The following is a 21317-nucleotide window of genomic DNA, read 5'->3' as shown; positions in this document are numbered from 1 at the left end:
CCACTGCACTACCTTGCACATCCACAGCCAAAGAACATGCATATTTGTGAGGTCGACTCGCAGTTGCAGTCCACTGGCGCCACCTGCTGGCCTTCTACTGAACTGTCTGCTGCAATTTAAGTCACTATACGACCATGGTTCACACCAAAATATGTCGTTAGCCTGTTAATGATAGGGATATCATTTATTGTTTGAGCGGGTTGAATTTAGTTTAGTTTATTAATTGAGCTGTATTACTCATACACTACACACAAATGCATCGACATCTCAGTGCAATCCCCGGAAGATGTCCAAAATAAGAGCAACGGCAACCTTTTCTTTTTGAAATTTGCAAACATAAAATTATATATTAAAAATAGTCTATAACTGAACGTTATTCCAGAAATAATAAAACTTTTTTTTAAAATGACAAATTATGTAAAATAATTTAAATGTATTAAAGGGTTTATTTTTGAAAAACACATTGGTTCAGAGTGGATATCCGCTTTGTTCTGTTGTTAGCTTCACAGCTGCTGCTGGGGCTGCTGCGTCGACCTTGGCTAGTAAAGGATGGCAGGAAAGGCGTGGAGGTCAACGGTATGTACGGGGAAATATGTTAATCGTTGCAGCAAACGCATGCCATTGTATTATTATAAAATACCTAATGTTAGCTTATTGGACTGTCGTCCACAAAGTGAAAGACTTCCGGCATTCCAGTGACAGTTCACCTAGCTAGGTGCTAAAGCTACTTGTTTGGAGTTACTATAGCAACCTGACTCTGTCGTGCTAGGTGGCTAGTTAGGTAGTATTGAACGAAAAGGAAAGCTTAGCTAGCAGCAACCTACATGTTTTATTCTATCATACATTGTTTTAAGATTCATTTTATAGGTCATTGTTCAATTTAAACGAAATGTCAATGTAATGTCCCTTATCTACAGATCTTTAACCTACTAAGACAGTGGGGTTTGTCTATCAATGGCAAGGATCAAATCGAGGCTCAGGAAGTAAGTTAAGCAAACGTATTTCGAAAAGAGCTAATGCTAGCTAGCAATTTCCCTCAGTAAAACTGTTATTCAAATCTGGAATGGGCATACTGTTTTGCTAGTCGGAGCGCCTGTTAGATGTCAGTTGTGCTAAAGGTGACCTCTTGATTCACTTTTCCTACTGGTGATCTACATCTCCCTCTCTTGTGGTGTTGCTGTGTATCATCGGCAAAGGCAAGTAACTGTGTTTATAGTCATTTACACTGAATAGATATATGATAAAATGACCCTTTCAACACAGCTTACATGTTAACAATTAATGACGTCCACTGCTGTGAACTGGATTGAGTCTCGTCTTCCAGAATGGCCTTTGCATATTGCTCCCATATCATGCTTTATCTATCTATAAATAATAGTACGTTTAATCTCATTGTACTGCTTTCATGTGCTTTTGAAAGCGGTATCCTAAAGTGACCAAGGATTGGCACAACAGATGTATTTTTACTTTTGGTCATAAAGTGCATTACATGTTTACAGTTATCAAGTATTCTATGAAACACAAGTTCTTAATTCTCAGGTCATCACCATTCTGGTATATTCTGTTTTCTCAATAAGATTTGCTCAATTTACTAGTTTCTACTAATTTACTTTATTTAATGTTGCTTTTTCTTACTATTTTTGAAAATACACAATAAAACACTTTGTGTATACACTTTATATATGCTGTCAAGTTGTCAACATTGAAAAAACGTGGGGGGGAATTGTTTTATTTGTGCCTGTCAGGTGTCGCGGGTGGTTGGAGCTTTGAGGACAGAATCTCCACAACCCAGGACGTATGTGCGTGGGGTATGTGTTTTTTCTGAAGAACTACACACAAAATGTGATGTTACTTATTGCTTGTCTTACACTGTGCATAATTATTATTTTCTGATATTTTTTGTTCTGCCCTACAGATTCACACTGTCACTTTAATCCCCGGGGATGGAATTGGTCCAGAGATCTCCTCTGCTGTCATGAAGATATTTGAAGCAGCTAAAGTTAGTACTGGAGGAGCAGCACAAACAGTATTTTTCACTAACAACATAATCCAGCTAAATTATCGTTTAGGTTGCAACAGATAACTTTTGTATTACTCCAGCCTCGATACTTAAGAGACCAATCTGATCCAATCAGTAAAGCAATTCAAGTCTGCTTAATGTATACTAAGTGATTTTGCTGTACACCCCTTTTTTAAATCTAGGCACCTATTCAGTGGGAGGAGAGAAATGTTACAGCCATTAAAGGACCTGGTGGTAAATGGATGATCCCTCCTGATGCCAAAGAATCCATGGACAGAAACAAAATTGGCCTAAAAGGTAACCTGCTTAACAAACTTTAGATTACTAAAATAAAAAGTAAATGTCAGTTAATTATTGTTAATTATCAATATTTATTTACTACAAGACCACTTTAATAAATATATACCTTGTGTTAGTAAAAGGTTTTTAATTCAAATGAGTTTTAGATGTGTTAGCAGTTGAATCAGTACATTTTTTTGAATTACTTTTATTCTTCAGGTCCTTTGAAGACACCAATAGCGGCAGGCCATCCCTCTATGAACTTGCTGCTCAGGAAAACCTTTGACCTTTATGCCAATGTCCGCCCCTGTGTGTCCATCGAGGGCTACAAGACCCCCTACACTGATGTGAACCTGGTCACCATCAGAGAGAACACTGAGGGGGAATACAGTGGGATTGAACATGTGGTAAGACCCTGAACAAAACATTACTTTTCCAGCTGTTAAATTGTTCACAGTTTTTCTCTATTGACGTTTTGTTTATTTTCCCTTGCACAGACCACATATGATATTAAGCAATTAAATCAATGTTATTTATGTTGTCACATATTATTACCATAAATCTCTTGGATTTGTGTATTTTCAGATTGTTGATGGAGTTGTACAGAGCATTAAGCTCATTACAGAGCAAGCCAGCCAACGCATCGCAGAGTATGCTTTTGAATATGCCAGAAATAATCAGAGGGCCAGTGTTACAGCTGTTCATAAGGCTAATATTATGTAAGTTACATTTAGTACAAAGTACTTCAACTCATTTGTAATTTTAAAATCTATTTCCTTAAATTGAATTATTGTCCTTTTTTGTCATTTTTATAGGCGCATGTCAGATGGGCTGTTTCTGCGGAAATGCAGAGAGGCTGCTGAAAAGCACAAAGATGTGAAATTCACAGAGATGTACTTGGATACTGTGTGTCTTAATGTAAGTCCCAATATATTTTGTCACAAACGTTGAATATGTACACTGTTTTAGATGGATATAAAGCATGTTTTGTTATACGTTAATTAATAGTGGCATTGTAATACTTGTTCTTATAGATGGTACAGGATCCCACACAGTTTGATGTATTAGTAATGCCAAATTTGTATGGAGACATCTTGAGGTAAATAAATATTCTACATAGTAAACCATAGAGCCAAGTATGTACAATAATACATCTAAAGGCAAGTGTATGTGTTTACCATTACAGTGATCTTTGTGCTGGACTGATTGGAGGTCTTGGAGTGACTCCTAGCGGGAACATTGGGGCCAATGGTGTTGCCATATTTGAGTCGGTACGGTTTTTTTAAATTTCCATTTGTCAGACTCTTCATTTATTGTTTTCTTCAGTTTCACTTCCATCACAAAAGTACATGTTGCACAGTAGAAATTCATAGTGCGATATTAGTTCATTCAAGCACATCAACGCATATCACACTGGTGTTTATACAAATGTCAAACATAATGAATGTTTCTGATTTATTTCTCCCGTCAGGTTCATGGAACGGCCCCAGACATAGCAGGAAAAGACATGGCCAACCCCACCGCCCTGCTGCTCAGTGCAGTCATGATGCTGCGGCACATGGGCCTGCATGGCCACGCCAAAAAGATAGAAGCTGCCTGCTTTGACATCATTCGAGACAAAAAGGTAATCTACTTTTAAAGAAATTGAGACATGCCGTTCTGGTTTTATTTGATTGTTAATTACGAATTTTTCATCCATCTTCAAGGTTCTAACAAAAGACTTGGGAGGGAACTCAAAGTGCTCAGAATTCACAGAAGCAATATGTCAACGAGTGCTGGATCTGGACTAAAAGGATCCTTAAAATACCACCGGTTGATTATTAGGGTCGCTTTATGTCACCATGTTACGGTGTATGTGCACATTTAAACCATATTATGTATTTTTAAAACACTCAGGAGTTAAAGATCCTGATTGTGTTATTGTTAACTTTGCAAGCTCTAAAGTAATGTCTTAAGAACAACAGTTACTGTAATTGTGTGTATATGTGGATATTGTTTATTTAATGGCTTAATTTGGCCACTTGTCAAATGTAATTGACACTTTTATTTGACGTAAAAGATGCAATTTGTAACGTCCATGGTCGCTTAAGTAACACTGAAGATGTTTGTCAAACAATCAACTATATGTGTTTTGCATTCCTAATGTGAAAAAAATGGATTAAAGCTTTTATTAATTTACATATAATCAGGCTTCTGTTACGTGAAACAGATGTTTTGCACTAAGTTTTTATTTTCTGTCATACTGCTGCAAATATCATGAATGTTTAAAGAAATATAAATATCACTATGACAACTGAACTGGCAGACCTTTTATTTATTGTTATGCAATTACTTGACTATCTCAACTGCTATGATGATGACTCTAGTAATAAGATTCCTGGTGGAAGAAGAAAAATATACTTTATTAATATATTATAAAGATATTCAGTTTTCACTCTGTTGTTATACAGTTACAGTTGAAATACACACAGGCACACACAGACTCAAACCAGTCTTTATGGACCAAATATCTAATATTGAAAACCAAATGGTATTTACACAAAATACAAGATCCTGTCATGAAAGTAACTTATGATTTAAAGGCATCAAAAGATTTAATTGCAGACCAGAGTCGAACATAAATCAAAAAGAAATATTTCTGCCTATGAGAAAATGAATAAAAATTGTGTGACTTTTTAAAATTCTCAGTATTATTCACTATTTATTTATCTGGTAACTTCTTTAATGTAAAAGAGAAACGTCAATTGTTCCTGTATTATTTATGCATTCTGAACACAAGACAGATATAATTAAATGCCATGCATGTCCAAAAGGATAATGAGATATGCAAGTGATTTTTATACTAACAGTTACACAGTCATTTCTCTTAGAACGTGACACTACTCTTGATAGAGGCTCTCTATGACCTTCTGGTACATCTTCAACACAACAGGGCGACGGAGCTTCATTGTGGGACCTGAAACGAGGAAATAATTATAATGAGCAATAGTTCTTCTCACAATTTAATTGCTTTAAATATGAAAGTGTAATCTATTTATTAACCTATCCATGTACTGCTTAATTTACCCAGCTCTCCTCCAGAAACAGAGAAGTCCTTTCTCAGGATAGCCCACTTCTGTATGCATTGAGCGTTAGAGGTGGCTGTATAGTTTACTCTGTTGATCGCTTCTTGAATGGTCCGGTACACTTCTTTGTCTTTCCCCTCGATGATGTCAGACACCGTGGTTGCTTGGCTACCCAGCTGTCGGCAAAACTGCACAGCCTCACCACTCAGCTCCTCCATTGGCTCCATGGTTTCTGTATCGCTACAACACTGGAACATGGAAATACATTGCTGGGGTTACACATCTCTCTCTAAGGAGATTGACCAGAAGAACATTAGATGGAAATTGCTAGTTAGTGTTAGTTTGTGTCTGTAATTGGTGTATTTGCAATAACCCTGACCGTGGTAATGTCAATAATACAGTACAGCGTACCATCATCGGGATAATAACTAATGGCTAATCTAATAAGATACCTTGAGTGTTAAAAGCATTGTCAAGAACTTCCTCTTGTCCCCAATGAGCATGGCGTTGCTGATGATAGGTAGCTCCTTTTTCACTTTTTCCTCTATGGAAAGAGGGGGAATGTTCTCCCCTCCAGCTGTGATGATCAGCTCTGAATGGAGAGAGAGGGCACCCTGACATTACATGGATAACAGGGATAATGGAGCCGTATGTTCTGTGCAGAACAACTTGCACTTAGATGTGGGAAATGTACAGAACGTGAACTGGTGACCTATCACAAGCAAGTCTCCTAATATAGCTTTATTTGCTGAGATTTTTCTACCTTTTATTCTCCCTGTGATGTACAAGAAACCCTCTTCGTCGATCTTGCCCAAGTCTCCAGAATGCAACCATCCATCTTCGTCCAATGCTTCTCTTGTTTGGTCTTCCATGTTGAGGAAACCCATGAAAATGTTACGTCCCCAAAAGCAAATTTCCCCTGTCCCCTCAGAGTCTATGTCGACCATTTTGTATCTACAGCCAGGCACCACCTTCCCGCAGCTTAGTCAGAGAAAAAAACATGTTAATATGATTTTAAAAATACATAACCATACATACAGTTTTTCCGATCCTTGATTTTGTATTACCTTGGTAGTTTGTAAGCTCTGGGACCTGACATAAAGTGAGGTCCTGTGCTCTCACTCATGCCATATGCCTCATACAACCTGATGTTCAGGCCCAGGAAAAACTGCACCGTTTCACTACTGATCGGTGCTGCTCCTGAGAAGAACTTCTGACAGCAAGACAGACCCAGCTCGGTCCTAAGCCTCTGAAGCACAAGGCTGTCGGCCAGTGTGAACAGGAAAGGTTTGTCATCATCCCTAAAACAAAACATAAGAAAATGTCAATATTATTGAATAATCTCTGCATTTGATGGCTCAGTTTAATTCTTCAAAAATATTCAAGTTTCATCAGCACTTACGTTTGTGAACACTTTTGATTAGCTTCCAGACTGACTGACATTGCCCATGTCACCAGTTTCTTTTTCACATATCCACACTCACTTATTGCCTGTTTAATTTTCTCCATCATTTTCTCCCATACTCGTGGGACACCCATGTGAGATGTAGGACAAACTTCTCGCAGAGTTGTTATCAGGCTTCCCTATAACAAATAAGGGACAAACCGAGCTAAAAAAAAATCAAGTGACATTTAATATTGACCACATTATTCCGCTTGTCTCTTGCACAGCTACAATGTAGTTTGCATGATTGATTAAGGAGAATAATGCATATGGGAAAACTAGTAGTTGCACCCACAGTGGAGCTATTAACTTTAATTTACTAAAAGTCTTACAGATGAAAGACTCTCATTTGATAGCTGTAGTCCTAATCTTATATGTAACTAGGTACTTTAATTAATATTTTCCCTATTTATTTACTAGAATATTCATTAACATTTACATTCAATGTCTATTTAGGTTTTATTATGTCTCTTTATTGTATTATAATTATTTAATCTTATTAAATTATTTCCCCTTTTTGTCTGATGTGCTGTATAGCTGTCTGTGGTAGGGGTTATTGTGCACTGTTCTTTGTTTGTTATGTCTACAACCATTATATCTGTGATCTAAGCAATTGTATTTACCTTTAGGGCATCTGGCTGTGCAAAGTATACCAGCTCAGCCCACTGGATGCCCGTCCACATATCATAGATCTGAGCAGCGATGTGGCTGAGAGGCAGGTAGCTCACCAGTGACTCCTGTTGGGTGTCAGCTGGCTGCATCTCCCCCACCCTGCTGGCATGATTGGCCGTCCATGTGATCTAAATACACATCACAGATAAAGATAGACGTTTAGTCTCCTGTAACTCTGAGTAAGTGCGGACTAAGAATAGTAAACTTACATTGTCATGACTGAGCATAACTCCCTTGGGCTTGCCCGTGGTGCCGGATGTGTAGATCAGGATGCAGCATTGGTTGGCTCTCTGGCTGTCAATGATGTCATCCAGCTCATCCTCAGAAACATCTAGACCCAGATCCATGAAGTCCTCCCACTACCCCAAAACAGCAACATAGAGCGTCACAGCCTGGGCTCAAAAGACACTTTGATAATTTAATCAAGAGGACTTACGGAGTAAAGGTTTGGGATCCTCTGCTGGGGGTTTCCACTGAACTGCACTATGGCTTTCAAATGGGGCAGCCTGTCTCGTATCTAAGGTATAAAGAGGGAGACATTTACAGTATGTTCTGGATATGGAGAAAAACATTTATATATTATATACGCGACAGTACCTGCAGGATTTTATCCAATTGCTTCTGGTTTTCCACCACAATAATGTTGGCTTTGGAGTCACTTGCAACATACTGGCAAGCTTCTGGTGAGTTAGTTGCATAAATTCCTGTCATTATCCCCCTAAATAAAAAATATTCATCAGTCACAGGAGAAAAAAAGGTTAACGGATGTAACATTGCAAAATGAGCAGTTGAAATAATAAAAACAGCATTAATAACAAAGACACTGTATATTTGGGTACAGTTTATGCTGATTCATGTCAGCTGTTGATGCTGTGTCTTTCTCACCCCGCCATGATGGTACCGACTGAAGAGAAGAACCACTCTGCTGAATTGAATCCTAGTATCGCCACTCCATGGAATCGTTCTAGACCAAGCTGCACACATTTTTGTCTTTTAAAAAAAAATCTGCCCATTGATTGTACTCAATAGTTGAAATAATTTAGTATGTATTACACACGATGTGTTGTTTTTATTTAAAAAACATACCTTCATAAAGCTCTTGGCTGCTCTCCGGCAGAATTGATAATACTCTGAGAAAGTTATCTTTTCCCATTTGTTGTCCATCTTGCTGGCCAGTGCATACATGTTTCCATATTTCTCAACAGAGGCTTTAAACATTTGGTGAACGGTAACCGGTTCCTCTGGGCATCCTTCTTCTATTCTCAGTCTCACCGCGCCTTTAGCATCAGTGGTCCAAAGAGAACTGGCTTGAGCAAGTGGTGTGCAAGCAAACTGAACCTCTAGGTTTTTCCTTCCTGAGAAGAGGGACAAAGGAAATTAGAAAAAAAAATCTAGTTATTCCCAAGAGGAAAACAAGTTTACATACTCTAATTCAACAGACCCATGTGCTCATAACTCACCTACAGAGGCATGTTCTTCACCATCTATCTGCACATGTGCCATAGACTCCTGAACTCTGAAAAATAAAGAGAAAAGATGGGCCTAACAGCTCATACACACTCACATTGTAGCAATCGGGCCACTCAGTCATCACATGGGTCTAATTTTCAGCTGCGCTGTTTAACACACACAATGTCAGGCTTTTGCCAGAGCTGAAGCCCCATTGTTTTGTTTGGCAGAATATTTTCAATGCAAGCTCAAGTTTATTTACTCTTGCTCATTAAAACTCACAAAACCCAACTCACAAAAGTCTCTAAATGAGACTATCTGGACTTTAAGCCTCCTTTCCTTTTCTATATCCATAAAGTGTTGGCAACGATCAATTTTAATACAAGGTATACAGGATGTTGATACTGAAAGCTGGTGTTAAATTACGAAATCCGGTACAACTTTCATCACATTCCAATTTAGTAATGTAATCATTTCAAATGCTAACTAATGAATCTGGTTCACAGCCTTAACTTGCCGAACTTCTCCTACAGCTAATTTAACTTCTACTTAAAAGTAGTGTTGTCTAAAGAGACTAGCATCTCTTCCTCATCTAGATAAAGTCATTTTTGTATAGCTTACCTGTTTTCAAGTTGATCTTCTCCCTTCTCCTCACCAGGAAGGTCCATACTGTTGTAGATATATTGGTAGTGAAGCAATCCTCTAGGATCTAGCCTCTTGATTTTCTAAAAGGAAAACCTTTTCAAAATCGACTGGTATGAAACAGAAAATGTTTTCTTACAGGACAAGTGCACCCTTAAATAGTAGGACTTTAGAGTAACTGGTAACATCAAGCCCCATGAAGTTTTAACTAGCTGTGAACAAATCAGAAAGTCCTCGAGAGCACTGCATGGACCTGTTGGCTCAAGAACATGTCCGGAATTTAAATGAGCTTAGTCTTTTCATATGTAAAACAGTACGATTATAATGATAAATTACACACAGACATGTTAAACCCAAATCCTAACAATTCTGCTTTAAAATAATCTAAGTTGCATATATCTGATGAGAATTATAATAACTCAATATCTGAGTTTAGTATGCCAAAGATTGATCACTTGGGTTAATGTGAGCTGCCTTATGTTGAGCCCTTCTGATATACAGTATAGTCACTTGACGGAAGTGTAGCACTTTTTTGTTAAGTATCAAACTACCAATACAGCCACTCACCTATAGCTGTGGCAAAAAAAACTGAGTTTATTTACTCAGGTACTGTATCTAAGTCCATTTAGTGGTACTTGTAGGCTACCTTACCTAAGTATTTTCACTTGATGCTAATTAATACTATTAATTAATAGAAGCTGTCTTCCCAACTAGAGGGCTCAATTTAAGTTGAACATTTTAAAATGTTTTTTTATTTTAAAAGACTGGTTTGTTTACATTCCATTGCAGTACTTGAGCTTTGTGTCTTATAGTTGAGTAGTTACAGGATGGATAACATGAACTGCATATAGAAAAATATATACTTTCATTAGGTGAGTTACAGAAATGAGTTGCACATTTAGGATTGGGTGTGTATTAATAATATAGATGTATTTATAAAACTAAACTGATTTTTGGGTTAATGTAGCTTTAAACCTGGAATATCTTATTTATTCTGTCCACCTGGGGGCAGCAGGTTCAGCTAATGATTATGTATGTTCACTATCACCAGACATCTTTTCACATTGTTCTTTAACGTTTTAATATAACATATTGTTATTATAAAAATATTGATAGTAGCCACTTTGTGGTTCTATTTTGCATGGCAATATTGTGTAGGTACAATTTAAAAACAGATAAAAATGTTCTGCTTTTATATTTGTAGCCTAGAAGTACTTTCTCCAACATTGCTTGGCGTACTTCATTTTCATTATCATTAATTAAACAAGGTAATGTGAAGTTCCTAGATGAACCAGTCAGTCTGATCATGCACCCCTCCCCCAGGTCTTTTCTAGACTGCAGCCCAACGACACTTCCGGCCACTCTTCCACAGCTCTCCAGAAAGTTCCAAAGCGCAGAGCCGAGCGACTATAAGAAGAGCCAGCCATCTTCTTCCACCAGCCTCACCGTACTTACTAAAGCTTGAATAGTAAAATCTCCTAGCAAGTAAGTAGGCCTACACTAAACGGTGCTTTGAAAAACTGCTTAGCTATACGGCTAATACATGCTAGCTATTTCATTAAATGTTAATGTAATATAGGCTAAGCTTGTGTATGGTTGATCGTCATGTAACCCCACGCTTACTCACGTTGTCCGTTTTAGGCTACTGTATTTAAGCCACCGGTTCTTTTGTAACGTCGTGTATCACATGCTGTAGGGACATTTGTTTTTAGTAACACGGTTGTTAGCTAGCGTACGGTTTATGGTTTTAGGCCACCCTTCGTATTTGATGGATGCTGATTTTGTTTTCTGCTTTATTTAAATGTAGGTTGTAACCATGGTTCACGAAACCGGCTTCTACGAGTTACTGGGTGTCAACCCTGAAGCCTCGCAGGATGAACTCAAAAAAGCCTACAGAAAACTCGCATTGAAATATCATCCCGACAAGAACCCCAATGAAGGAGAGAAGGTAAGTTAGTAGCATGTAGCTAGATATCCTGCAGCCCTTTATGGACAGTAACAAATGCTGTCTAATTTTAAACTGTACGCCTTGTTGAATTGACTTTCTGGAGTAAGCTCGCAGCTCCTCTGTTTAGGAACAGGGAGATATGCCCATCTGAAACTGGGGTCAAATGCCACCGTAGGTTATGACATTTAAATAAAATTAAGGAAGAGGTTGTTAATTATACTTTAAGATTATATTTTTAGGCTCCTTATGCTGATGGATTGATCTGATACATTTAGGATACCTGCCATTTGCACACACAGTCCATTAGCATCACAATGTGATGATAATGTAACAGTTACACCAAGTAATACTAATATAATCTCTACTGTATACACCCTGTTAACCATAGCAACGTCACCTTACATTGGCAATTGGCAGCATTACCTTTTATATTAGCAAAACAATCTAATGTATACAACTATATTTGATGTTATATTGTATGTTTTAACTTTGGTTGGATTCTGAGATGTTTACTTGAATGATATTTATTATCACTTATTTACATATCTATTGAGCATTGTTGTCATACTGGTATTCTGTACAAACTGAAGTCCACTGAGACAAATGTAACATTCGTGATATTGGGCTATATAAATAAACATTGATGATTGATTGATTGAAGGGAGCCTGATGCTTCAAAGACTTAATTTTTGTTTTGATTGTTACAGTTCAAGCTTATATCTCAAGCATATGAAGTGCTGTCAAATCCAGAGAAGAGATCCTTGTATGACCAAGGAGGAGAACAAGCAATCAAAGAAGGAGGCATGGGAGGAGGAACTTCACCAATGGACATGTTCAACATGTTCTTTGGAGGTGGAGGGAGGATGCAGAGAGAGAGAAGAGGTAAGATTTTATAAAAGTAACCTAGCAGCTGTTTGTATATAAAAACCTTCCGCCGTATACAAATTACTTGGCTAATTCGTTATGAATCTTTTGAGGCCACACAAATCCTTTTTTTAATCACAAGCTATATCATAATCCACTTCATCAGCTATACTGATGAAGTGGATTATGTTTGGTGACTAATTTGGCATCATTTTCACATCCTTCAACATGAAACTGAAGAAATTGGGTTAGATCCCAGATCAGTTTGAGATGATATTTCTGTGGTCATCCACAGGCAAGGACATCACACTGGTCACTTACTACAAGTGAGCAGCAGGCACACTCATGTTGAAAGCTTTTGTACAAGAATCCATAAGCGCCACCATTTCCTTACGTTTTTGTAGTACCAGCTGCTTTGAAAATCTTACATTTAAGCTTAAAGCTCAAATATTCAATCTGGCTAAAATAGCATGGAAGATTATGGGGATGTCCTAACTCAACACCCCCCCAAAAAATGCCTCATGGGAGGCAATAAACTAACCTTAACATCCACAACTTAATAACTTAATTTGGATGTATTTGCTTTTCCTACAGGGAAGAATGTCGTCCACCAACTTAGTGTAACACTGGATGAGATGTACAATGGCAGTACAAGGAAGCTCGGACTTCAAAAGAACATAATTTGTGACTCATGTGAAGGTACGCAGTGTTGTCATTTCTTTTCTTTTTTAAATACAAAAATATTAAATAGTGATTACATTTTCAGTTAATGACATTGTCCTGTTTGTTACAGGCTATGGTGGGAAGAAAGGTGCAATGGAAAAGTGCTCCATTTGCAAAGGAAGAGGTGTTCAAATCAAGGTGCAACAGATTGGGCCTGGCATGATCCAGCAGATCCAGAGTGTGTGTGCAGACTGCCAGGGACAGGGAGAGAAATTTAGCTCCAAGGACCGCTGTAAGAGCTGCAATGGACGCAAAGTAGAACGCAAGAAGAAAGTTCTTGAGGTTCACATTGACAAAGGTATGTTGTTTTCCACATTTGATAATATATATAATAGCAATAATGTATGTATTAGTGCAAATGTGTCTTGCCACCCAAACTAAACCTAAGATAAATGTTTGGTGCAGGTATGAGGGACGGTCAGAAAATAACATTCACTGGAGAAGGGGACCAGGAACCTGGACTGGAGCCAGGGGATGTAATCATCGTTCTGGATCAGAAGGATCACCCCTTGTTCCAGAGGAAAGACGAAGATTTGATAATGAAGATGGATATCAAACTATCTGAGGCTCTGTGTGGTTTCAAGAAGACTATTCAAACATTAGACGACAGAACGCTTGTCATCAGCGCACTACCAGGTAATTGACTGAAATCAACCTCGCCTACAGTGTTGCCTTTTCTGGTAGACTATTTTTGTAATTAAAATATAATAAACATCTTGTTTTCTGTCAACAGGTGAAGTAATCAAGCATAATGACATCAGATGTGTTCAGAATGAGGGCATGCCAATTTACAAGGAGCCTTATGAAAAAGGGCAGCTTATCATTAAGTTCCAGGTAAGGTACACTGAACACAAAATTGTCCCACTGACCGAAATCTGGATATCAACCAATTGTTATGCTGTAAAGACAACATTTATTTACGCAAATTGTTATGCATCCCGCAGGTTGCATTTCCAGAGAAAGGCTGGCTTCCAGAGCATCTCATGTTCCAGCTGGAAAGACTGCTTCCTCCCAGAGAGGATGTGATGATTACTGATGACATGGAGGAGGTGGAACTCAGTGAGCCGGATTTGTCGTCACAGAGAAGGGCCAGTAGGGAAGCGTATGAGGAAGACGAAGAGGGTCCCAGAAACGGAAACGGGGTGCAATGTCAGACGCAGTAGTTGTAAAAAAAAAAAAAAAATTAAAAACGTCGTAGAGCATGTGGATTTTTTTTGTTGTGTGAAAATGCCTTTTCTTTTAAGTCCTGTTTTCACAAAAAAACATTGTGATGAAAAGAAGTAACATTAGGTCTAAAACAGTTGCCAATGCCATTTTTGTATGACTAAAGGGACACAAATATGCAAGTGGAGTACTCCTTTCACGTTTTGTTTGTGCTCCCTAAGTTATCAAAACGGTATTTTGGTGTCAGTGTCTTGTATGTTCTCTATTTAAGCTCTGTGTTTTATACCCATGTTTCCAATGAAATCTATGGTACATATGTTTTCTTTTCAAAAGCTGAAAAGACTACTTGTATGCTTTCTATGAAGGTAATTTCAGTCTTGACAAACATCATTTTTTTTTCTCAATAAAAGTTCCAGAATGCTTTAACATGTTTTCAGAGTGTTTTATTGGCTTATAGAAATGTAACATTAATCATCTTGCAGAATAAAATGTTTGCTAGTTTACAAATTCTTCATAAAAGTTGGACATCTGTATAGTGACAGGACCTGCTGTTAATGAATGCACAGTTACTTTGTTACATAATGGGGAGATATAATTGCTCAACAGCATGGCTTAATTGCAATCATGACTAAGTGTCCCCTTTTAATGCTGCTTCCTCCTGAAAGAGCAACCTGAAAAGCAAAAATTAAAATAAGTTAAAACTGCCTTCCACTTACAGATATACACATGTAAAAAGGTGATACTTCATAATTAAGAAAGTCCTTTATAGGACTTGCAATAATTCAATTTATGTGGATATTTTACCTTCTGTCAGTCTGGCCTTTCCTCCTTTTGACTGGCAAAGCACTGTTGCGCATCCCACACAGAGTACCACTGTCTGAGCATGGCTGAACACTGTGGTGATCTTGTAGCATCCTATAAAGAAACATGATTAGACTGTAATTACACAATGCGATTTAAATGCACTCTGATTAGCTTTTCATAAATGTCACTTGAAATGTGATATTGAAGATGGCTAAATCAGTTAAAAACATGACTGGAGAAATAATCCCATGTATGATCAAACAAAAAAGGCATAGGCTACACTCGGCATTTATTATTCTTTATGCATTTATCATACGTCGATGAGAACTGAAATCTAACGTGTATATAAATATATATATACCTGGGCACTTCACGTCCATAAAGTAGGAGTTGGGACTCTGAACCAGCCTTTTCTTTTTATGTTGTCTTCTCTCATATTCAATTGTAGGGTGGAGGAGGTCTCTTGCAAGCTGGAATGAAAAATACAAACCAGGTTAAATGCATTTCAACAGTTTTGAGGGAGTTAGACCTGAGCCATGTTTAGTAAAATATGTGACTATAACAGCTGTGAAGCTTATTTGACTACATATATGTATAGGTAATGCTACTGCTTTGAAAAACAAGGGAGGCTACGCATTTTGTTATGTTTTTAAATCTACACATCACGGCAAAGGTCAAGATGTAAACTAACTTCGATTTTCGAAACATCATGTATGTTGGAATAACACTAAACATCGATAACGTCGTTGTTCTTCAAAAGTAGTTGTTGTTCAATTGACTTTGTACACTATAATCAGCTGGGGGTAACCGTACGACTGGCCTTGTGTTACAAAACAGGTACAGATTATTTCCTGGACCGAAATCAATCTGCAACGAGAATACTCATCGGATACTGTTGCGTTTCAGCAATTAGTCGACGCCCGTTCCAGACAGGGCTAACGCTGTTAGCTAACTTTCTCGCCATGTGCTGCTGCTGCTACACACTAACAACACAACTTTCAGACCGCGGACACAACGGCATTATGTGGCGATGGGAACTCGACATATGTACCGACAGTTGACAACACACTATAGTAACTCTAACTAAAGGAATTAATAACTTACAGGCATTTTCAATGGTGTATGCTCGTTTCGCTGTGCATACGCGAGCTGGTTGGTCAGAAAGAGGACCTGTGCAGTTGCAGAGCTTGGGTTGCCAGATCTGCGCTATCGATGAAATGCTAAAACGGGTATTTTGAGAAGCTTGAGAATTGCCTTTTAATGAAACGTTTTAACACGTAAGGTGTTATAAATGCAAAGGAAAAAAATAGACTGTCTTGTTCATGACCCAATTACATTTTTAACTATATTATAATTTTATCAAAAAGAATCTGGCATCTGGCCTAGTTGTGTTTGTTTAGTTGATAACATCAGATTTGATGGTATGGGTGACTTTCTTCAAATGATCATCATCTCTTGAAGTGGTGTTTTAAAAGATGCCTCCCCTAAAGTTATCCCTGAAAAAGGGTGAAGGTTGCTCGCTGCTCTGGTCGTGGGTTTACAGCTTTATACAGTTTATGGTTTACAGCCAAACATAGTAGTAGTAGTAGTAGTAGTAGTAGTAGGCTAGTATTAGTTGGTGCTGCTTCTTTGGCTGGTAATCACCAATTGCTCTGTACAAATGATATGTTTAAGATTACATTGAGACAGCTACACCCGTTTCATTTAACTGTCTCCAGATTGATACATTTCACTTCAAAAAGAAGACAAAAGATGTCCCTCCCCTGGGAGTCAAACCTGGAACACCTGCAGGAAACTCAATGCATAGACCTCTGAACCACCAATGTGTTTTTGAATCAATGAATGCCAACTATAGGTCTTGCTGTGATGTGATTTTTAGTGAAATTGTACCTTTACGCACACAACAAGCATACTGGTATGGAGGACAGATCATGACATATAAGAAATACATAAATACAGGAATAAATACAGGAATACAAAAAATACAAGAATAAATAAATGTGACAAAAGAGAAATAAATGAATGTGGAAATAAACAGGAATAGCTACATAAATGTGGAAATAAATACAGGGGGGGGGAATTGAATAAATACAGGAATAGAAAAATACAAGAACAAATAAATAAATATGGAAATAAAAAAATTGAGAATAATACAGAACACACATTATTATATATCTTCAATTTATTTCTACATTTATTTTCACTTACATTTATATTTATTAATTTCGGTGTGTGTGTTTCACATGGTTTTGTTTGGTAGCCTTGTATTCTGTGGATACAACAATATTTATTCAATTGCTCTGAAAGTTTCAACAAGTGCATTGTCTTCAACAATATTCAGTTGCTAAAATATTTTATTTCACTTAGTCTGACCAGTCCCACTTTTCTTTGGAAGCTTTGTGTCAAGTGTTACACAGTGCAAATGGCGCCTATCCTTGTAGGGACTAAATTAAACGTAATGCTGAGCAACGGTCCAAAAGCAATTGTTTTGTATTGTATTGTAATGTTCAGATCTATGGTTAAGATGCAAATGGTACAAGGATACCACGTTCCTGTCTCTGATTAGAGGTCATATGGGCCAATTAAATTCCTTTTACAACCGTAACATTAAAACAGCATTAACATTAAACAAGTGAATCCAAGTGTTGTTTATGTTTGTATTTTATCCATTTAAAAAGCATAGCGATTGTTTAGAAAAAAGAAGACTACATTTAGTCATGGCTCACACATTATTCTTGCAAACTACATAGACCACAATGCAAAGTAGAACGTGACGTCACACTTGTCGGCACCGGTCTGCTGCTGCCAGTGCCTGAGACAGCTGAGGATTTCCAAACGGGGATCCCGACTCATACGGTCTAATATTACCGAAACGTTGCAGTGTATCGTGTGTTTAAATGGCGAAAACGTACGATTATCTCTTCAAACTCTTGCTCATTGGAGACAGCGGAGTCGGCAAGACATGTCTGCTGTTCAGGTTCAGCGAGGACTCCTTCAATACCACCTTCATATCTACAATAGGTGAGTACCCCGCTGAAAACGCCCCTCAAGATACATCTGACTTAGTTATTGCCCATACTGACAGAATACAAGGCTTTGATCAATATAGAGTCATATTAAAACCTATTTCCTTATATTATACAGACCAATAATGTTTAAAGGGGAAGTAACTGCATAAGAGCAGGACAATGGGACTGAGAAACACATTTGAATGATCTCATGTCCTTGATGGATCATAGGAAACACTGCCAGCGAGGTTAGAATGATATTAATAGTAAAGTCATGATGTTTGACCATTGGGAACCGTATTGAATTGTGAGTCCTTTTTGGTGCCATTCAGAATCGTTATAATAGACTATTGTTAAATCCATAAGGCTTTACACTCAGTATACTGCAGCAGCTAGTATTGCTGTGATTTTGAATGATGTCATCCTTTGCTGACATAGGATAACCAGTCAATAGAAAAGTTACTAAAGGTCAGAAAGGGCAGCTGCTTATTGCAGAACTTCCTGGTTTTTGGTGCATCTTAGCAACATGTTTTTTGATGACATCTAACTATTCAATGCAGTAAGCATCAGCAAATACCACTCTGTCTTTGTTTGTTTATTCAAATGCAGGAATAGACTTCAAAATCAGAACAATCGAGCTGGACGGAAAAAGAGTCAAGCTTCAAATTTGGTAAGTGTAATTTAAATATGTTTTTTCCAAATCCAAGTGCGACACCAATTTGCACAACTTAATGTTTTGTAGGGACACTGCAGGACAGGAGAGGTTTCGCACCATCACAACAGCTTACTACAGAGGAGCAATGGTAAGTATGCTCCTTATCCTGCACTTCCTTCCTATTGGTTTATCTTGCATATCACAAGATCTATGAAATTGTTTGTGAGGAGGACTGTTTTTCTTCACAGGGCATTATGCTGGTCTATGACATCAGCAATGAGAAGTCCTTTGAAAACATAAAAAACTGGATTAGAAATATTGAAGAGGTGAGCTCTGAATCAAAACTTGTATGGATTTGAAAACAAATAACATAACATGATTTTATATTTGGTAGAAATAACTTGATGATATTAACAATGTGTTCCAAGAGTGACATATATAAGACTTCTTCCAGCATGCCTCGTCTGATGTGGAAAAGATGGTCCTGGGCAACAAATGTGACATGACTGACAGGAGACAGGTGTCCAAAGACAGAGGAGAAAAGGTACGTTTCTCTTGTTACTAACAAGCAATCTTGAGCAAGTTAAAACTATGGGCTTTCTTGAGTGACCCAAACATGGTGTGTTTGTCTCTCTTAGCTTGCTATTGATTATGGAGTGAAGTTCTTGGAAACCAGTGCAAAGTCTGGCCTGAATGTAGAAGAGGTAAGAAACATGTTTTAACCCTGAAAGCACAACATAACACAAATAAAAAGAAATGTGTACATTTACCTGTTTTTTTGTTTTTGTCATTCTAGGCTTTTTATAGCATGGGAAGAGACATATTACATAACCTGAGCTCAAAGACAGTAAGTGATTAAGAGATTATTATTATAATAGATGCAAAGGGTGTAAAGTCTACTGGGGATGAGAGGGACATGTTTCCCTTACTTTTAAAGATTTGATATAAGCATTAAGCTTTGCAAGCAGTAGCAATTATTTTAGCCCTGTATGTTGCCTCCTAGGCTACAAGAGGCCAATGCAGTCAGCGTTGAGGTGGATTTTTAAAACTGAAGCTGGAGTGGAGGACTGCTGCAATTATTTGGGGGAAAAACATATTTAATTGATTTTGTTTAGAGTCTATATTCTCCTAAAAATATGCAAAGAATAGAAATCATTCAAACAAAATGCAGATTTATCATAAAGCACTAGCCCTTTATTAAAGAAAATCACATGTTAAACATCAGTTAAATCACATTACTATTCGAGTTACTCGTAAAATAGTTGTTTTGCTTGATTTAAATGAATATAAATACCATAAATAAACGTATGCCTTTGATCGGTGCTCCACTTAATGTGAAGCCTTACTTTATTTCTCTGCTTTCATATCTCTCCTTGCTAGACTGACAACAATGCCGGAGGATCTGGAAAGCCTGTCAAGATCACAGAGAAAAAGTCAAAGAGGATAAAATTGTTCAAGTGTTCACTCCTCTAGGATCTGGCTCTGGTGTTCTTGGCTCTTGCGTGACTTTCCTGTTTTTGGAGGGCTCCTGCCTCCCGGGCGTCCTTGCAGCAGCGGCATCATTGGTAATATGCAGAGAGCCTTACTTCCAGCTGAAGCTCACAGGTTCATGATGTTGAGATCCCATCCTGATCGGCTCCTGACCAGATGAGGATCAACCCGGAATGAGGCCTGAAACGGTTTATCCGCTCATGCAAAGGACTTGTTTGTGATAATCAGCATTGGTTAGTAGCAGTGTCTGCTCACAGGAGGCAGAGACTATGTTGGCTTTTATATTACTTCTGTTGGATGTCATTGAATAGATTTTATTAAATAGAATACAATTCTGCATAGTTGTCTTTATAAATGGGAGTAAAACAGAAAAAAATCGGAATCTTTCTTAACTTGTAGCATTGTTTTATACATACTACCTATTGTCATATTTACTATGATGATGCTTTCAGATAGACATGAGTCTGAGCATTGATTGTATTTGTCTGTGTAAATGTATGTATTCAAACCTGCCTATATTCTCCTGTTGCACTGACAACATTTATATTTCTTCATATGCGCCTTTGAAGGAGTCACAGTATTGTGATAGAAAAGACAACATTGTTTATATATGTAACCGTCTGTCTTTAAGGAAACCTTTATGTATACAGGTTTTTTGTGTCAAAATGAAACTGAAAGGGTGTTTGTGTTTCTTGGAAGATGTACCTACATGAATGATGTTATGCCACTGTCAGTATTTGCATGAAAGCTATAGGGATTCCCCTGAGTGGATCATTATTAAGCACATTTTACAGTATCTGGACAGAAAATGTTTACAGACCATATTTAAAGTGTCAATCGTACTTAGGAAATACATGTTTTTGATGTTCACATTGGGTCATAATGTCAGCACAACTAACTTGATTTATTTTCACCTGGAAGTGTAGATATCAAATATGGAAACACAATGACTGGTTAAAACTGTAATGTAAAGGGTTGTAAGCTATTGTACATTACACCAATGGAAGTTAGTAAAGTAAGTGGATCTTTAAAAGGGCTTTGTTGATTTTCACTACTCTGCACTGTCAACAAACAGAATTTGTTAACTTT

General features: G+C 37.6%; 5 protein-coding genes across 7 annotated transcripts; 3 read left to right on the top strand and 2 right to left on the bottom strand.

The window, feature by feature from the left end:
- The first annotated feature begins 486 nt into the window (after positions 1-486).
- Positions 487-4597, top strand: idh3a (isocitrate dehydrogenase (NAD(+)) 3 catalytic subunit alpha). 2 transcript variants are annotated; one of them, XM_034085494.1, is made up of 12 exons: positions 487-576; positions 918-983; positions 1746-1808; positions 1916-1999; positions 2203-2317; positions 2519-2706; positions 2885-3018; positions 3115-3217; positions 3334-3398; positions 3486-3570; positions 3771-3923; positions 4006-4597. In XM_034085494.1, the coding sequence occupies exons 1-12, from the start codon at positions 550-552 to the stop codon at positions 4087-4089; spliced, it is 1167 nt and encodes a 388-aa protein (XP_033941385.1). In that variant the 5' UTR covers positions 487-549; the 3' UTR covers positions 4090-4597. The 2 variants fall into 2 exon arrangements, with proteins under 2 accessions (XP_033941385.1, XP_071059616.1); XM_071203515.1 differs by lacking the exon at positions 918-983 and having other exon boundaries at positions 509-576.
- A 104-nt stretch (positions 4598-4701) lies between these two features.
- On the bottom strand, positions 4702-9832 carry acsbg1 (acyl-CoA synthetase bubblegum family member 1). 2 transcript variants are annotated; one of them, XM_034085492.2, is made up of 14 exons: positions 9551-9832; positions 8941-8996; positions 8567-8835; positions 8366-8454; positions 8078-8198; positions 7917-7997; positions 7690-7839; positions 7432-7608; positions 6767-6948; positions 6432-6665; positions 6128-6345; positions 5817-5956; positions 5366-5612; positions 4702-5255 (listed from the first exon to the last, which is right to left on the bottom strand). In XM_034085492.2, the coding sequence occupies exons 1-14, from the start codon at positions 9595-9597 to the stop codon at positions 5179-5181; spliced, it is 2088 nt and encodes a 695-aa protein (XP_033941383.1). In that variant the 5' UTR covers positions 9598-9832; the 3' UTR covers positions 4702-5178. The 2 variants fall into 2 exon arrangements, with proteins under 2 accessions (XP_033941383.1, XP_033941384.1); XM_034085493.2 differs by having other exon boundaries at positions 7537-7608.
- A 1083-nt stretch (positions 9833-10915) lies between these two features.
- Positions 10916-14696, top strand: dnaja (DnaJ heat shock protein family (Hsp40) member A). The gene is made up of 8 exons (XM_034085146.2): positions 10916-11056; positions 11379-11519; positions 12227-12401; positions 12978-13082; positions 13177-13404; positions 13512-13742; positions 13840-13940; positions 14051-14696. The coding sequence occupies exons 2-8, from the start codon at positions 11388-11390 to the stop codon at positions 14267-14269; spliced, it is 1191 nt and encodes a 396-aa protein (XP_033941037.1). The 5' UTR covers positions 10916-11056; positions 11379-11387; the 3' UTR covers positions 14270-14696.
- Positions 14697-14698: 2 nt separating this feature from the next.
- Positions 14699-16288, bottom strand: LOC117448060 (small ribosomal subunit protein eS27-like). The gene is made up of 4 exons (XM_034085147.2): positions 16179-16288; positions 15436-15544; positions 15075-15185; positions 14699-14941 (listed from the first exon to the last, which is right to left on the bottom strand). The coding sequence occupies exons 1-4, from the start codon at positions 16182-16184 to the stop codon at positions 14913-14915; spliced, it is 255 nt and encodes an 84-aa protein (XP_033941038.1). The 5' UTR covers positions 16185-16288; the 3' UTR covers positions 14699-14912.
- A 1580-nt stretch (positions 16289-17868) lies between these two features.
- On the top strand, positions 17869-21282 carry LOC117447877 (ras-related protein Rab-8B). The gene is made up of 8 exons (XM_034084836.1): positions 17869-18095; positions 18692-18752; positions 18825-18885; positions 18986-19063; positions 19192-19281; positions 19376-19441; positions 19534-19584; positions 20118-21282. Exons 1-8 carry the CDS (start codon positions 17972-17974, stop codon positions 20208-20210), a joined length of 624 nt encoding a protein of 207 aa, XP_033940727.1. The 5' UTR covers positions 17869-17971; the 3' UTR covers positions 20211-21282.
- The last annotated feature ends 35 nt before the right edge of the window (positions 21283-21317 follow it).

Source organism: Pseudochaenichthys georgianus, chromosome 6 (genome assembly GCF_902827115.2).
Source record: "Pseudochaenichthys georgianus chromosome 6, fPseGeo1.2, whole genome shotgun sequence".
NCBI lineage: Eukaryota > Metazoa > Chordata > Actinopteri > Perciformes > Channichthyidae > Pseudochaenichthys > Pseudochaenichthys georgianus.
This window is presented reverse-complemented; position numbering and strand designations above follow the sequence as displayed.